At 53.2% G+C, this 17,169-nt stretch overlaps 5 protein-coding genes across 5 annotated transcripts; 1 reads left to right on the top strand and 4 right to left on the bottom strand.

The window, feature by feature from the left end:
* Positions 1–289: 289 nt before the first annotated feature.
* NCS54_00269200 (Hypothetical protein) lies at positions 290–3,529 on the bottom strand (the record flags this gene model as incomplete). The annotated part of the gene is made up of 10 exons (XM_053148285.1): positions 290–519; positions 575–1,212; positions 1,261–1,365; positions 1,416–1,688; positions 1,736–2,304; positions 2,353–2,790; positions 2,854–2,946; positions 2,999–3,102; positions 3,172–3,222; positions 3,280–3,529. The coding sequence occupies 10 exons, from the start codon at positions 3,527–3,529 to the stop codon at positions 290–292; spliced, it is 2,751 nt and encodes a 916-aa protein (XP_053004260.1).
* A 1,746-nt stretch (positions 3,530–5,275) lies between these two features.
* NCS54_00269100 (Hypothetical protein) lies at positions 5,276–5,921 on the bottom strand (the record flags this gene model as incomplete). The annotated part of the gene is made up of 4 exons (XM_053148284.1): positions 5,276–5,415; positions 5,475–5,599; positions 5,670–5,762; positions 5,905–5,921. 4 exons carry the CDS (start codon positions 5,919–5,921, stop codon positions 5,276–5,278), a joined length of 375 nt encoding a protein of 124 aa, XP_053004259.1.
* A 2,143-nt stretch (positions 5,922–8,064) lies between these two features.
* On the top strand, positions 8,065–9,447 carry NCS54_00269000 (Hypothetical protein; the record flags this gene model as incomplete). The annotated part of the gene is made up of 2 exons (XM_053148283.1): positions 8,065–8,478; positions 8,536–9,447. The coding sequence occupies 2 exons, from the start codon at positions 8,065–8,067 to the stop codon at positions 9,445–9,447; spliced, it is 1,326 nt and encodes a 441-aa protein (XP_053004258.1).
* A 3,832-nt stretch (positions 9,448–13,279) lies between these two features.
* On the bottom strand, positions 13,280–13,932 carry NCS54_00268900 (Hypothetical protein; the record flags this gene model as incomplete). Its single annotated transcript, XM_053148282.1, has 2 exons — positions 13,280–13,716; positions 13,767–13,932. The coding sequence occupies 2 exons, from the start codon at positions 13,930–13,932 to the stop codon at positions 13,280–13,282; spliced, it is 603 nt and encodes a 200-aa protein (XP_053004257.1).
* A 939-nt stretch (positions 13,933–14,871) lies between these two features.
* On the bottom strand, positions 14,872–16,584 carry NCS54_00268800 (FAD-binding PCMH-type domain-containing protein; the record flags this gene model as incomplete). Its single annotated transcript, XM_053148281.1, has 1 exon — positions 14,872–16,584. One exon carries the CDS (start codon positions 16,582–16,584, stop codon positions 14,872–14,874), a length of 1,713 nt encoding a protein of 570 aa, XP_053004256.1.
* Positions 16,585–17,169: the final 585 nt, after the last annotated feature.

Below are 17,169 nucleotides of genomic sequence, written 5' to 3'. Positions count from 1 at the left end.
TCTTGGGCTGCTGGAGGTAGTGGAAACCATGCTGACATACATGGCGGTTACTGCTGTTGGCCGGAGGAGCAAACAAGTCATCAGAAAATCATTCAGGCAGATCGTATTGTATGACCACAGTGATTCTCTCGCGCTCGAATCTGTGACTTTGCTTTCATGACCCGAGCATTCACTACATGGATGCCAATCCTGAGCACTATATTCCACGCTCCAGAATCCAGATATTTGTACAACCGTTGACGCCTCCAAACCCAACCACACCTTTACGCCAGCAGCCACATGGCCTGCTCTATCCTAGAAGCTTGAGTACGTCGGCCACCCGAGTTTCCTTAGCCTTCTTCCCCCGGGCGTCTTTCTCGCGGAATGCCTTTGTCACCAGTTCCCGCTTCTCCTTCTGGATATTTAGCACGCGCTCTTCGACCGAGCCCTCCATGACGAGTCGGAAGACGGTCGTCTCGCGGGTCTGGCCCAGGCGATGAACACGATCGATGGCCTGGTCTTCGATGGCAGGTGCCCACCCTATTGGTATGTGAGCTGGGATCTACAACTATGAGGAAATGGGGGTTAGACTTACAACTGTCTGAGAGAATGACGGTGTCGGCTGCGACGAGGTTGAGTCCAACACTGCACACAGCAAGACTGGCGAGCATGACACGTGTGTCGGGGTCGTTGTCGAGAGCCTCAATAGCACTATCACGCTTGTCTGTCTTCATGCTGCCGTCAATACGGGTGAAGCCGATTCCCTCAGCCTTGAGCTGCACCTCAATAATGTTGAGGAACGAGGTCCACTGCGAGAAAACGACCACCTTGGATCCCGGCTTACGGACGGTGGCCTTGAGAATCTGCATCATGGCCTCCGTCTTGGAGCTTTGCGTCTCGGCGTCGAAGCTGCTAGCGTCATCGCCTGGGTCCTCGGGGGCGGGTTCGAGTAGAGAGTCTTCGGTGAGCTGGTTGCGGCACATGGGGCACTTGTGTTGGAGCTGGATGGCGCGGACGATACAGGCTCGGCAGAAGACGTGTTTGCATGCTGTGATGAGGGGGTCGGATGGGGTGTCGTAGCAGATGGCGCAGTCCTCTTGGCTCTCGATGAACAGACGGAGAGCGTCCTGGAGGAGGGCTCGGTTCTTGTCGTTGAGGGGGACGACTTCGTGCTCGTCAAGGAGGTTGAGGATGTCGGCGACACGTTCCTTGCAGAGGGTCCAGTGGTTACAGCTGAAGAAGTTAGAAGGGGTCACATGGAGTCAGGCGTAGGCGACTTACACCTGGCGGAGGCGAAGGAGTCGCTCGAGGACGTTTTGAAAGCGGCCCTGCTGTCCCGAGGAAGATCCAGCTTGCCATGCCTCAAGAACACCCCTCGCTTCATCCCTACCAAACTGTTAGCGGTTGATTCAAGCTCGCGAACTCTTCCAACTCACAGCAGAGCATCGTATTTGCGCTTTTCGTCCTTCCGGAAGGCGATCCGGTGAATATACTCCTTCTTCTCAGGCAGCTTGAGGTCGACAAACTTCATGTCTTTCTTACGGCGGAGACAGAGGTCGTGCATGAGGGCCTGTAGAAGAGCCTCGCCACTGCCGCTGCCGGAGCCCAGCTCGCGAGTGATCTTGGCGTTGAAGATTTCGGATTGTTCGATGCCACCGGTGATGTGGAGGAACTTGACGATCGAGTGCAGATCCTTGACCGAGTTGACGCTATCTCGCGTAAGTAGAGCTGTCTGAGGATTATCTGGGGAGCTTACATTGGGGTACCGGTTAGAACCCATCGTGACTCGGCGTTGATCTCGCATGCAGCCTGGGCTACCTTGGTTCTCGCGTTGCGAATGGTGTGGCCCTCGTCGAGGACTACACGGCGCCATTTGAAGCTCTCTGACGTGAGAGCTCTGTACACGCCCTGGTCGCGTTCCCGAGCAAGTCTACCGTAGCTGGTGATGACTACGTCGTACTTGGCTAGGTCCTCTACCGACTTCTTTTCGCCGCCGTGGTAGACGAGAACTTGAGGCTGATGCTCCTCCTTGACGTGCCGCTTGATCTGCTGGGCCCAGTTGCTCATGACGCTCACCGGAGCGACAATGAGAGTAGGACCCCCGCCACCCGTGAGGATCAGGCTGATGATCTGGATGGTCTTGCCGAGACCCATATCGTCGGCGAGAATGCCACCTGAGAGCAGCTTAGGGGTTGTTGAGGTGACAAAGTCGGATGCGATGTTCCAGCAGCGGCCTCTAGCGTCACGCCGCCAGAGTTGAACGACATCCTCTGAACCCTTCTTTGGGAACTGGGGTTTCTCCTTGGAGGCCATCCAGGCCAGACCCTACAAATTGGTCAGTGGCAATCACACACTGCGTACAACTAAACGCACCTGGAGCTGGTACGGCAATAGTTGAGACTTCAACTGGGCGGGCTGCTCGGCCTTGGGCAGCTTCTCGAGCTGATCCTCGCCAATTGCCAGCTTCTTGATGGCGTCTGCACCATTACGCAGTTCAATCGCTTCACTGTTTTGCAAAAGCGTCGCCATGGACACTTCAGGCTTCTCGGGCTTCTGAGCAATGGCGGGCCCTGAACCAAGTCCATGGCTCGAAGTTCCGCTCACCAAGCCCAGTGCCCTTCTACGAGCCTCGGCCTCCTTCTTGGTCTTCTTCAGCTCCGTAGCCCTGACAAGCTTGTCCTTCTTGAGCTTCTCCTCTAGCACGGAACGCTCATCAGGGTTGCTAGGGCCATAGAAGAACAGCTTGATGGGACAATCGTAGAAGCCCTTCTCGCCCGCGAGTTGGGCCTCGAGCATGATGTCGCCAGAGTCCTGGAGCACATTAGACAGGGCACACACCAACTGACGGATCGCACAGCGTTTTGCTCGTCTTACCACATATGGGGTGATTTTCTCGACAACCTTGCGCGGGAGATGGCCGATCTGATCACCAAAGACGTTGTTAACCCGGATGGCGTTTCGGTCGTACTGCAGAAGGGTCAGAGAGTCTGCCCTGAGATACACAGACACACAGACACACGGGTCCATGCTGCGATACCATGTCACGGCGCGGGGGCCGAGACAGAGAATGGGACCACTTGAGGTGGTACAGAGGTGTCACAAACCTGATTATGGGGTTCCCGCCTACACAGAACGGTTTCTATCTGATGTGAGCCTCCTCTCGTCCGTGAGAGCCAAGACCCAGGGACTTACCACCCGGTGAAGCATATCCATTATAGTACCTCACACCAACAATCTTGCCCACTGCGACCCGTCAGGATTGAGCACAAGCGCACGGATCTAGAGGGGGGTCAAACACACCAAAGGTTCCATAGAGCTCAAACGGAGGACCCTCGCTCTCCTGCGTCAGGTCGAGATAGTCAGGCTCGGCGAATGAAGCCTGAGAGGCAGGCGCGACGCCCTGAGACTGGCTGCCCGGGTAAAAGCCCGGCGTGGGGACCGAGTTGGAAGTGCCGGGCGCCGCCCGCGCGGGCCGCTTGGAACGCGTCTCAGTATCGTCATCGCCCGTAAGGTCGATGAGCTCGTGCGCGCGTTTCACAGATCTGGGCATTGTAGCTGCGCCATAAAAAAAGAGTGTGTGAGGAGCAGGAGTTGGAGGAGACACGTATTCTAGCTCTTATTTATTTTATCTCTTCTTGAAAATGTTGGCGCAATTGCGCGTTCCTCTCTGCTACTCCTCATCACAGTCGACGCGGTGGTGTAATTGCTTCTTCGAGCCGGGACCGGATCAACTAGATGATCCGGCTACACCATCGTTGACGATATCTCCTTGATGAAGCGATAGGTGTTTGCAGTGAGCATTGATGTTATGCCTTCAGACTCTTATCAGTGTCTGCGATATGCGACGTCGATGCGACATGCACGGCGATTCACCATACGATTGATACAAAGGTTCCAGTGGCTGGGGCTCCCCGCAAACCCGATATAGGTACCTGGCACCATATCTAGCTTCCTAGATACCTCAAGGTATAATGTCTTGATGATATTATTTCTCTAAACGCGAAAGCCGTGATTGGGAGGATAGAGCCAGGGCTATCAGCAACTATGGTTGCTGTAGAACCAGATAGTTATAGGAGGGTGGTATTGGATATAAGCCGGGTATCCAGGTAAGTCCCTAGGTAGACATTCCCCCGCAATGTGCAGCGATTCCACATCAGAAGCGACATGGGCCTTTCTTCTCAGCATCTCTTATCAATAACAGATCTCATTATTATATGACAAACCTACCGGAAACACTTCCGATGCAGTTCATGATCTGATCGCTTGGTAACCATCTGCATCACGAGATTCAGCTCCCGAAACACTTTCCCGTTCGGACCGACAGCCTCAAACTCCTCAGCGCAAAACGACACACGTATCCGTGCAGGATGCGGGTTCGCAGAAGCTGTTATTGCATGTCTTAATGTTTTTTTTTTTTCGTTCGCTTCCCCCGAGAAATTATCGATGCAGTTCGCGCATTGACGGGCGCAAGATGAATCCTCCCCGAAAGTCCGCTACAGCAACACTAGAACGTACAGTAGACGTGGTCGCTGCAGTGCAACCTTCTCGAACAATTAGCGCTCGATGGCGGGTGAATTGACACATCACCTCGCTTCGGGGCTGAAAATCTGCCGGGGAATTTTTTGGAATCGTCGATTTCTCCTCAATCGGATCTCAATCGGATCTTTTTTTCTGCTTTCAATCGCGACTATTGGACGGGCCGTTGCAACCTTCACCGGAAAAATGGCGTGCTGGGTCGCTTGCCTTACTCGCATTGGATAAGTGTGGTTGTGTTGGGCCAGGGACGCGGGCCACTAAGCGTGAGACAGCGGCTCGGCATGACATGGGGGCCTGTCAGGTTGTCAGCTTTAATTCTACCTCCGACAAGAGTCGAATGATGGAGATGGAAGGATTGAGTCTGTTGTGAGGGTGAATTTGTTTGATAATTTTTGTTAGTAATGGCCAGGTAGTTGAGGCTGTTAGTTGAAGTGATTCAGATTGTGTCAGAAGCCAGAAAAGTCAGTGTCAGTCAAGTCAGGTAGTCAAATCAATGCCAGGCAAAGAGAGAGAAGTGGGTAGCAAAGAGGTTGTATTGTCTAAGCTACAAGAATTTTCATATATGCCGGTCCAGAAGTAAAGGAAAGTTTTCCATTTTTGGACACCCTGATCCACCCCGAAAGGTTTCCAATTGCCTGCCCTTCAATAGCGGTGGGCGTTGCCAGAGTGCTCACCATTCTCGTTATCATCACATGTCCCCATGCTGATTGACTTGCGACCATCCACCAGGTATGGACTCAAGCGAGCACGAGTTCGCCGTCTAGTAGAGGCCGACGACGATGTCACCCTTGACGCGGGCAGTCAGGTGGACCTCAGCCTCAAGGTCGAGCTTGATGCCGACGAGGAGGGCAGCGGACTTCTGGGCACCGGCATCGTCGGTAGCACCCTTGAGGAGCTGGCCTGCAGGAGTTCGTCAGTAAAGTGGTTCTCGAGAGAGCTCGGAAGAGCCAATCACTTACCAGCGGGCTGAGAGAGGCCGGTGGAGGTGGGCAGAGGAACAACGAACTGCTGCTTCTGGCCGCGGCGGCCGCCACGAGCCTGACCGTCGGAGTCAGAGTCGGAAGCGTAGGCGGGCTTAGCGAGGCTGTTGATGTCCAAGTGTTAGCTATTGCGATGCTCAAGTTGGTAGCCCAAGCTGTCAATGATATTCTTACGTGGGCGCAGCGGGAGCAGGAGCAGGAGCAGCAGGAGCAGGAGCAGGAGAAGGAGGCTGGGCAATGGGGGAGTCAGAGGCAGGAGGGGGAGTGCTAATCAGTGTTAGACTCCATTGCTGTTGAGACTCTGGAGAGTAGAGGCTGGAGCAGCTCCAAAGCGGTGGCTAGAAGCCAATGCTTGCCAGTGCCATTGCGAGAGAAGGAAGGAGATTGTAGGAAACTCGGGGTTGCTTACGAAGTAGGGGCAGACATTGTGCTGGTTGGGGTTGTTGGACAAAGGTTGTCGAAGTAGTTGAAAGTGGTGGTGGTGGTTGGAGCTGGGGCTCAAGTAGATGATTGTTGAGAAGATGTGATGGTGAGTGGTGAGGAAAGAAGTTGGACCTTGGGCGATGGAAAGGCCGTCTTATATAGACATTTTGGCCCAGCCTTCAAGGGTGACTTTTGCTTTGTCCGTGTCGTCTTTGCAATGTCTCGTCTGTCCGTATGCCTGCCAGGCTGCGTCGAAGGGCCACACTCGCAAGGCCGCACCCAGTTCCACATTGCCGCGAAACATCCCGATGGACGCCTTGGTGAACTCGACGACATGCCGAAAAGGACGCTCCAGCACGCTCTCCACACGCCGGACGGGGGCACATCCATGCTGCTGCGGCTACCTTGACCAGCAGAACCCAGCATCACCAACCTCACGACTTTGATGAGTTGTCCATGCTGTCTCACGCTGAGGCACGCTAGGAATAGCTGCGCGGCTCTTGTCAAATTTCCTGGGGCATGCCGCGCGTGCATCGACACTCGTCAATCGATGGTCTCGGTTGCATCTTGGGACCTTGCACACCCTGGAGCCCCCCATGACCTACATGCGTCCATGCCCCAGGGGAACTCCATCTCGAAGCCGCAGCCGCACGAGAGAGGGTCCTTGCCGAAGCCTCAATTGCAACTTTGACCTCGATCCAGATCCCCTGCGAGCGCGGAGAGGCGCTCAACACATGGCCTCGGTCGATAACATCTCTTTGCCGCCCTTTCCAGGCTCAAGATCCAGGGCAGCAAGGGGCGGCGGCTTTCGAAGCAGGCATGGGTAAGGGCATGGGGGCGTGGCAGCCCGAGCAGACAGAGCAAAGCAAAGCAAGCACGCAACCAGATACCACACAAAGCAAGCACAGCATAGAGACTCACTCTTGCGTAGACGCAGGGTCACGGTCACGACCACGGCTGGTTACAGATGGGCCTATGGGGACACTAGGGAGGGGGAGATACTCGAGTGACACGTATCCGCGATATCATCCGATGTTGGCATACACCGTGGCGACACTGAGCGACAAGGGCAGCACGGGAGCTACATCGCGAGGCGGCTGAGACGCCTAGCAAGGAACGCAGGTCGCGGCACTCCGAGGATAGAGCCTAGGCAGTTTGTTAGCCAGGCACTCTCACAGCGGTATAAGCGGCCCCTCCCGATAGTCAACTCCTCCGGACCTCCGATGAACCCGGTGGCGGCCGATTGTCTCGCTCATGGACGGCCCGCAGTCGATAGTCGAGCGGCTTTTCCGATTACCCGCCGTTGACTCCCGCGTCTAGCCCTCTCAAGATCTTGGTGTACGCCTTGGGGACTGAACAAATCTGCACGGCATTTCTCGAAGGGTGGGAGAGCTCTAGCTCGACGACAGGGGTCGACCTCCCTGGAGCTGGGCAAGGATATCGTCGATTGAGCCAAGGTTGTCAAGAGATGGGCTTGCGGCAAGGCAGGGATCCCCGTCGTCGATGTTTCGCATCATGCGCATTGTTGGCCAGAAATCAGCGCCGCCTCCACACGCCGGCAGCGGGCAGGTTCCACTCGGGGGAGGGACATGGGAGGGACATGGGGTTGGGCGTGTCAGGCTCTTTTTCCACAAATTCCATCAACTTTCTTTTCTCGACGACCAGAAGCACGGCCAGTGGAACGCTTGACGCTTGTGTACATTGTCTACGCTCGGTTCGGATCTAAGGATGGCATGATTCCATCGGGAAACACCGGCCGTCTCCCGGACACCATGTCCGTCTCTTGTACGCGGCCCCAGTTCTTGCCTCCATGATGATGGACCCGATCCAGCCAGGACAGCTCCTTCCCGTCCACGTACATGCCTCCATAGCAGAAATCTCTTGTTCCCGATGGAAGGCAGGCGTCTGGGGGTGTCTTCAGCTCCTCCATTGGCTGCTTCTCCTTCCATAAATAGGGTACCACTTTTGTATAATCTCTTTCAGAGATTACCCCGGAAGAAGTCTTCCCTACTTTTTCTCCTCCTGCATCGTGTCTTGCATACTCTCTCGAGACAACTTCCTTGTTTTGTTTTTCCCGGTTTGTTTTTTTTGCCGCCGTGAATATCGCCTCACGTACGTACGTCAAACGTGACCCCGGGCGACATCAATGTCGTCTCCATCGCCCTCGTCCTCCTCATCTTGCAACTCCACTCCCCAACCACCGAGCACGCCAGACAGCTCAAGCCAGAGCCAGAACGCACCCGAGAACTCGACCCAGAGCACTCTCCAGCAACTCTTTGGCGGTCTCTGCAAGCAGAAACTCCTCGAGGAAGTCGACAAGCTCAAGGAAGCAGTCCAGAAGGACGACCCGCAAGCCGTCGTCATGTCCGTCCCCATGCTCCTCGCCCTCACCGTGTGCCCGGCCATGCTGGGCACACAAGAGGCTATCCGACAGAGTCAGGCAAAGTCCAAGCGTGAAGAGCATCGTGGTCGACGATGCAACTTGGTCGTCTCTTGTGTCAAGCCTTCCATCAGAAGCCGTGACATCAACAACAAGTTGGTTGTTCTCAAGGACTCAAAGGTAGATCAACCTTCAATACATTCTTGACAACGACATGACTGACATGATGTCTCGTAGCTTTACATCGCCAATGAACACCCGCTGTATAACCACGACCCCAAGAACAATGTCAGCAAAGGCTATGCCTTCTCAGGATACTTCCTTCCCTTCCCTGATACCGAGTACGAAGGCCTTGTCACCACCATCAGCGATGACCCTCCCTTCCTGAACTGGATCTACGTCGACAAGAACACTTACCAGGTCAAATATGGAGTCCGTGCCGATACTGAGGGCCACATTACCGGCCCCTTTGACTGCACCAAGCAGGACCGTCGCATGACATGTGAAGGCTGGGAGGGCTTCTGCGCCGTCGAAGAGCTCCCCGGTATCTGGGCCCTTTACTATGACCGCGACGACGATGGCCTCAAATCCAAGGTTCCCATGGGCACCCGTGTCCTTGAAGTTGAGCTCACCCGTCGTGAGAAGAAGGAGCCCAAGCCAGTGCCCGATCCTACCGCTCCCAAGACTCTCGATGAGAAGATGAAGCAGCATAAGGAGGAGACTGCCCGCGAGGAGGCTGAGAAGGCCAGCTTTCTCGAGACCGGACGTCACCCCGGTGCTGAGCCACCATCGCCTGTCCTCAAGCCGGAGCAGAAGACTGCATCTCCCGAGCCTGAGTCAGAGCAGGCTAAGCGCGACCGCATCAGCGAGGCCCTTCGCCGACTCAACCTCGACACTAAGCACAGCAAGACGGAGAAGACAACTGAGACCCAGGATAGCAACAGCATCGTCACAAGCATCACCCAAGACTTTTCGATCTTCTCGGCTGCCAAGAAGCTGGCGGAGCACGCCAACAGCAGCGGCTCGGTAACGGCGGCCAGCTCAGTGTGGGACAACAAGGAGAAGGGCAACCACGACTCTGGCAGCGTGTCCAATGGATCGGACGAGGGCTCATCGTACAAGAGGCCTACAGTGGAGGATGATGCATAAGGGGGCTGGTCGGCCCGGCACGAATATCACAAAGGATTTGCGGCATACTAGATTGGGATTGGATGTCATTCACTCGTCAGGCGTTTTTGGGTGGCGGGGGGGACAAACAAGATGAAAAAAAAGGAACTATCACGGCAATCGTTACTATATCCCGCGCAACAAAATTGTACTGTAATATGGCACTAAATTGAACATTTTCTTTGTCTCTACAGCTGGTAGCCTCGGACAGTTCACTCCGTGTCGTACTCATTCACACTGTTGAGCTCAATGGTGATGGCGTTGACGCCAATGCATGAGTTGTCCATGATGTGCCATGGTGCATCCGGTCGGATATCCGGTCAACAAAGAGTCCGCCACAGCCGCCTCTAAAAACAAGGAGGACCCTACGAGTATCTACAAGCCGTCTGCAGAAAAGCCGGGGTACGTGCGGCGCGGATCGAAGTGGCATGGCATGGCATAGCATGGATGGCGTGCGGGCCGGGGGCCGTTGATGCTGTGCGAGAACATCCAGGTGTCTCAATGGGGGACGACGCCCAAGACATTTTGGTGGGATCAGGTCATGGGCTGTGAGAAGGGGGAGGACGACATGTTCCGCTGCCAATTGCCGAGGCCGAGGAATTCGGGTAGCCTGATGAGAGAGGCTGAAGCCGGCAATCGAGTCAGGTTCTGAGACTCATCTTTCGATCTTTAATGGTGACATGTCTCAAGCCAAGACAGAGCTCACGCGATAATGGATAACTGTGTATGGATCTACGCGTGTTTCAATGAGTGAAAGGGGCCATGAAGAATAGAGTGCTCGGCGGATCGGGCGAATGGGGGCCGGGAAGTGGAAAGGTGCCGACTGGAGTGGGTGATGATGAAGCAGGCAGGCCTACCTGTCTCAGATCTTGGGGTCTAGAATGCTTGGATGGATGCCAGAGTGTGTCTTTACAGGTGTCAAGGTCCTCCTCTGTCGCACAGAGATGGGGTGGGCGCTTATTCCTTCACGGCATGCCATGTCCGCCGAGCATCCCGGGCTCAGATCATGGTGGATGCAGATCGGGAGGAGAGAAGTGCGATGAGATGGCAGGATGGGCGAGAAACAAGGGGGTTTGAGCGGCTACAAGGGGCAAGATCTCGTCAACGATCCTCCCCTGGACACATCACCACACACACACACACACACACACCCTAGCTCGACCGGCCCTCTTCTTCCCCAGACACCAGAACAACTCCCGAGGCGCCAAGTTCGACGGGGTGGGGGTAAGGCAGGGACTAGGATCTAGGGGTTAGGCGATCAGCCAATGTTAGATGATGCGCTGCAAGGTTGCATGTCGCACAAGACAGAAGGATCCTTGCCACAGTCAGGCCAACTTTTTTTTTTTTTTTTTTTTTTTTTCCGTTCAGCTACGTCGGATCGGGCATCTGAGGCGAGGCGAGGCGAGGCGAATCGCTCATATGCGCGACATAAACCTGATGAAGAGACAAGGGCCCTTGACTTGAGACATTGGCATCTTTCAGCCCGTCAAGTTCCGTCCAGCCCCCCCGCAAAAAGCAAACGGTCGCATCAAAGGTCGGCCGCCTGGAATCTGAGTTCTTCTGGGAATTCACACACAAGACGTCATGCCCGTTGCAAATTGCCGCATGCGTCGTGCGTTGAAGCTGGATCCCTGACATACCTATGTATACATGACATTTGTTCAGCCTCTCCGGCCCCACACGAGAGCAATCTATCTGACGAATTGACAAGTCAGGACGCGCATGCTGGCGTCTCCCGTGACCAAAAAGGTCTACTGGATGCCAGATGGGTTTTCAGGCAAAGCAATCCTTTGCGCCCGCAGCCACAGCCGCACCTCGCAGCTCGAGCCGCCATGAGATCAGGCCAGCCTTGCGTCTTTGACTCTGTCTCGCCCGCTTCGGAGCCGGAGGAGGAAAGACGACGTGTCTGAAGGTCAAGGCTCAGAATAGACACTGCTTGGCCGGAGATGAACGGGAATTGAATATCGCTTCCCGCCGGGTTCCTACATTAGCCACACTCCACGTGGAGCCCGGCAGAAGACTTAACGGAAATGACCGGTCTGCAATTGTCGTCCGAATCAGAGACAATCTATTTTCGCATGCGGCTGAACAGATTCATGAGTCGTACACCGAGATTTGGGCTTGTTTCGAAGATGGATCTTGATCGGTGCCTTGCTTGTTTACTAGTCACTTTCGTATATGCCCGAAGGCTTGCGCGGCCCACAATTCGCTGGCATTGGTTTGTTTTTGAACATGACCCCTGTCTGGTTTTATGGGGCAATACCACACCTTGACTGTCTCTGTGGCTGTAATAGATTCGAGTGTGAATAACTGCTAAAGGGATTGAGTCGACGTGAAGGTGTTGTCTGTAATTAAGGAAAAGAACATTCTTTTGAGTTGGCAGAAAGACAGAAGCTCATTTGGTACTTCAATTAAGAGTCTTTGATTCTATTCATTTGGTATACCTAGTTCCAGACCAATATTGGATGCATTCCATCGTGACAATCTCAGATGAAGTGAAAGATGGTGGCTCTACCCTACACACAAGGATGCCAATGTTTGGAACTTCAAGAACCCTCACTCATATTATCTCAAGTATGTTTAGTCTTGATGGTTATTTTAGTATCTTGTCATCAACGTATTTGCGCGAGCTGGTCTATATGTGTTTTGTTCAGCAATGCCTGAGCCGTTGCTCCCTGTGACACTATCGCAAGTCTACTAATTTTTTTTTGTCAAACAAGGCATATTAACTCAACTAACTCTACCTGAAAGATGGTCTGCATAAAGAAAACATGCAATATAACTTAAATCTCAAACAAGATTCAAATGTTCTTAAATCCTTCCCGTGTACGCTGTGTCACCCTCAACTCATGAACCATTGACACAAACTGCTCAGTTGACAACTGGTTGCAGACAGCCTCAAAGCACCAGCAAGCCAATCAGCACCTAGAAAGTAGAATAGATCTATCTGAGACTGCCTCTGGACAAATCGGAGCACAGATCCAACGATCCAATGTGTTCCTCCCGAGCATAACCAGGGCTCAGGGCTCAAACCCCACACCACCAAGATTGTCTGCAAGAAATGCCGACGATGAACCAACAAATGGACTGGAATCCTTCCGCTGTGTGATTGGTTAGGCGTTCAAGGAGTGTTTGCTTCTGCTTGCTGCGGGTAATGCGTTGTATCCAGGTGACCCGGTTGGACGAACAGGATGATACAGTGAGAACTATTCAGCCTGTGTATTGACTTCATTAAATTTGGACAATCAAGGCTCTATCTTTGTTCTTTGAACCGGCTTAAATATGAATTCTGGGCTTATTCTTCTGACGCGGGACTGTGGAAAATCTGCCATCACCTCTGAGCTCCCAGTGCTTCGCGCGGCGTAACAACTTAACAGCGGTAAAATTGCTGAATATCAACACACTTCGCAGTAAAACTCCCCCAGAGAAGTTGCAGTTAAACTGGGAACTTCTGTTAGCTACTCTCTCATTCAATAGTCTCTTGGCGACTTCGAGGTTGCCATACTTAGTAGAAGTAGGGAGTTCAGTCCTACAACTCGAAACTAAGAGCAGTGGGTCTCGAAGCTCATGCCTGACCATTCAAGGACAGCCCTGTTGAAGGAACATGAGATAGTTGACTGTCAAAGAGTTGATTGCAAAAAGGCAAACATGTTGACAGCCGGAACTACAATGATGGCCAAATACGGATGACATCGGACAAACTTCATGCATTTTCACTCTTTTCTGAAGCTATGTTGCCATGAAACAAGCAGCTCTACCATTGAATGAATTTGAAATTAGCATTTAATCTGCTCAGGCTGTCTGAAAGTATCATTCAAGCATGGGCCCAGCCATTATGAACAAGCACCTGCATCTCGTTGATGACGCACATCATCCCGTTCTCGCTGCGGCCAGGATTCTGCCTCTGCCGCTCACGCTCCAAACTCCGAACCCACCACTCTTTGAACCACGGCGTTGTGAACCACCTCGTCAGCCTATTCTTCCATAAGTCAGACAAGATCCGAGTGTGAGTGAGCCAGGATCCGCTTGAGTGAACAAGTTCATAGGCGCGGCGGTCATATCCGACACGGACATTGGGGTTAAGGTAAACACCCCTTGTCTCTGATTCTGGGTTATCAGCATGAATGAGGCAACACTCGGCGCCCTCGAGATGTTTTGCTGCGAGAGAGTCGTCGATGGCTCTGAAGGTGAGTCCCTGATCACCAACAAATGAAGCCGCAGGCATAAAAACTGGAGCGAGCGTTAAGTGACCTATTACTTGAAAGGTTAGTCCAGGGACTTGAGGGCTATCTTACCCATACCGTTCCAGCAGCTGCTGACAAGAACAGGTTCGCTTCGCTTCATGGCAGCTCTGGACTTGTATGACCGAAAGTACGGCCACGTCTGCGTCGCATGCTCATGGCCGTCGGTATCCCTCAGTGCAAATGTGTCATAGTACCGAGGGGTTTGCTGAAATCCAGTGAACATGCCGCTGCATGATCACGACTGTTCGTGTTGAGTAGCGCAATCACATCAGGGACCTGAATCTATTCGTTCTGCCCGTAATGGATGGTTAAAATGTACAGTAAACACGACGTCGCTGAGAAAAAGAACATAATCGAATTCGATGCCATTCCGTGCCATGGCTCTCAAGGGCTGGAGAGACATGTTCCATAGTCAGGCAAGGTATGAAATCCTGCGAAGCTCTATTCTTCCACGCGGTGTCTTGACCCAGCCATTCCCTGGCTCAAGAGGTGGTGAAGCCATCGCATCGGCGTGCGTAGTCTTGTCCAATGTGATATTCCGTGGGACTCCCATTACCCCCAGCGCCTTGTCGAGTTCGCCGATGGCGCCTTTGGTGCCATCTCGACTACCACTCTCGTACAGGCTCACAAAGACATTGCTGGGCCGAGAACTGATACAAGATCGAGAAGGCCTTGGTTCTAAGAGTTGCGAAGAATGCGCTCGTTGTTCCAGTGCAGACTTGCAATGTACACTCGGACGGGGCTTTGTGGCCTTAAAGAAGTTTGTTTGGCCGTATTTAGCTAGTGATGGATGAGTAGAGTGTCAAAGAGAGTCCAAGTGACAAAGGCAAAGAGGAGAAGTCGCCACACAGAGAGAATTCGCAGGCTAGTGGCACGGAAGTAGGGAGCTAAACGGCGCGAGAGACGGCGCAACATGCTGGCATCGAGCTGACGGAGAGAGAGACAGGGAAATCATTGACGAAGCTGGAGTTGTTTCATCTGTGAGGAGTTGGAGAGATTGTTGTTTGTTGGTGGCAGATGCGCCACTCTACCATTTTTTTTTTTGATGCCAAGAACACAGTTTGTCTATTGACCAACATTGTTATTGGTGCCATGTTTTTGATGTTTCTGGCCACTGGTTACCCCGTCAATGAGATGTATGATCCACGCCCTTGTCTCAGACTCAAAACGTCAAGCCAGTAACACCCTGAACACCCCCAACGAGGTTGTTATTAGGGGGCGCCGTAAAGGTCGGCCACTGACACTTGGCAGCCTTGTCCAACAGTTCTTTTGCACCCAGGAACTCTTCATGACCGGCTACGTCTGCGCACTCGTCCCCTTCGCGATGCGCCACCTTCTCCGGAAGCTGGACACCCTGAGACCAGCCAAAGAAATTATCCTTGTCCCAAACGGCCTTGATCTTGCGCAGCCTCTCCTTGTTGGGTCCGTAGTATGCCTCCTCGTGGGCGTCCTTCTTGAGGGCTGGGTCGGCAAAGTTGATGAAGACGGCTCGCTTCGAGTGGGAGAAGGGCCTCAGCTTCTCATTCATCTTTTCCAAGAAGCCCCTCATGTCCAGCTCGAGGAACTTCTCCTGCCAGTCAATCATTATGTATGCGTGGTAGACGCCTCCGCGCCAGGGATAAGCCGATTCATCAGGCTGCTTCTCGCCCGCCTTGCCTCCGCAATGGATCCATGTGACCTGAAGCAGACCCTGCTCGCCGCTGAATTCCTTTCTGAACTCTTCCATCTCTTTCTTGATGATTTCGGTGATCTTTTGGATCTCGTCCTTCTCGTTACCAAAGACGAATGATGTGTAGATTTTGTAGGATGGGTTCGAGGGGAACGCCCGGATGGTCTCCTCTGACCACTGAGAGACAAGGGTTTCGTGAAGGAACCTCGTCGACTTCTCTTGCAGTGTACGTCTCTTGAGCTGCTTTGGCAGTTTCTTCTCTTCCCCATTTTCGCTGACGCCTCCGAGATGCCGATCAATCAGCTCATCAAACTGGGGTTCGGTGCCGTTGTAGTAAACCAGGAACCGAACCGCAGGATCTTTCCTCCCATCCCTGAGATCGCACAGCCACGAACTGTCGATGGTCATCTCGTTGGGCCAATTGGTGGTGTAGAACTTGACCATGGTGTCCATAAAATCCTTTTGGGCTTCTTCGCAGTGCTCGGGCGACCATGTAAACCTCCCAGCAACAACATCCTTTCCGTGCAGCTCTTGAAGCTTCACCTTGAGTTCGACGACAACACCAAAGTTGCCACCACCAGCACCGCAGAATGCCCAGAACAGATCTTGCTCCTCCTTCTTTGCGTTGCCAGTGTTCTTGACAGTGACAGTCTCCCCAGCAGCCGTGATGATGGTGGCCTCGAGCAGGTTGTCGCTACCCATACCGAAGCTTCGAGTAAAAGGACCAAGGCCGCTACCGAGGGTGAAACCGCTCACTCCGACAGTAGGACATCGCCCGCCATTGATGATCCACCCGTCATGATGATCGTTGATGAGCTCCTTGTATGCATGGCCCCATTGAGCACCGGCCTGCATCGTGACGGTCTTTTTCTCCATATCAAGGTCGACCCTCTTCATGTTGACCAGATCAATCAAGAGACCATCATTGATGGTGGAAAAGCCTGCATAAGAATGGCCGCCACCCTTGATGCAAACCGGCAGCTTCTTCTCCTTGGCACGAGCGATGATGATGCGGATGTGAGAGTTGTGTTCGGGCTGGAGTACGCAGGCTGGTCTGGCGAAGCGGTACAAGAGGTTGTTGTTTGCGACAGCTCTCTCATACTCGACTTCTCCGGGAGTGTGCACGGGAATCTTCTTGGACTTGAACCAGCCGACTTGTTCCATGCCAAGCTGGAGCAGGCTCTGCGGGTTCTGTGCTTGTGCCATGGCTGGGGACAATATGAGAGTGACGATGTGTGTGGTCAGAGTAGAAACGATTGAGATTGTGGATGCTTAACTTGGAGTGGAAGAGGTCTGGGAACACAACACTTATTTATAGTTATGGGTGATTCTAGCCTGATAGGAGACTATGTCTCAACTTTCTCATTCCTAGCACTGTGTTTGTTCGTATTGTGATATCTCGGCGCGGAGGCTATGGTGAGAATGCATAGCCAAGTGACCGGGGTTTACTCAATAGTTCGATCTAGACCGATGCGAAGAACAGCTCCTGGCCACGCCACAAAGTGCTGCGCCCAATCGGTGATCTACACGCGGGTTGAACCCCTCAGTTGTGCTGAAACATTGAGATGCTGATCACGTATTTCAGCCAGCCTCAGGCTCACCGTGTTGTGATTATTGGTCTTGACAGAGCTAAGATTCGCAGTCACATACCACTGCCCGAGACTAGCTGAGTTTAGTCTACATGAACTACGTATGAACTACCTATCCGAAGCTAATCTGCGGGCCGCTCCGTGCGAGAACTAGGGAAACGGTTACGAATGTTGCGGCGGCTGAGAGCGACTAGAAATCCTT

Source organism: Fusarium falciforme, chromosome 2, assembly GCF_026873545.1.
Source record: "Fusarium falciforme chromosome 2, complete sequence".
Lineage (NCBI taxonomy): Eukaryota > Fungi > Ascomycota > Sordariomycetes > Hypocreales > Nectriaceae > Fusarium > Fusarium falciforme.
This window is presented reverse-complemented; position numbering and strand designations above follow the sequence as displayed.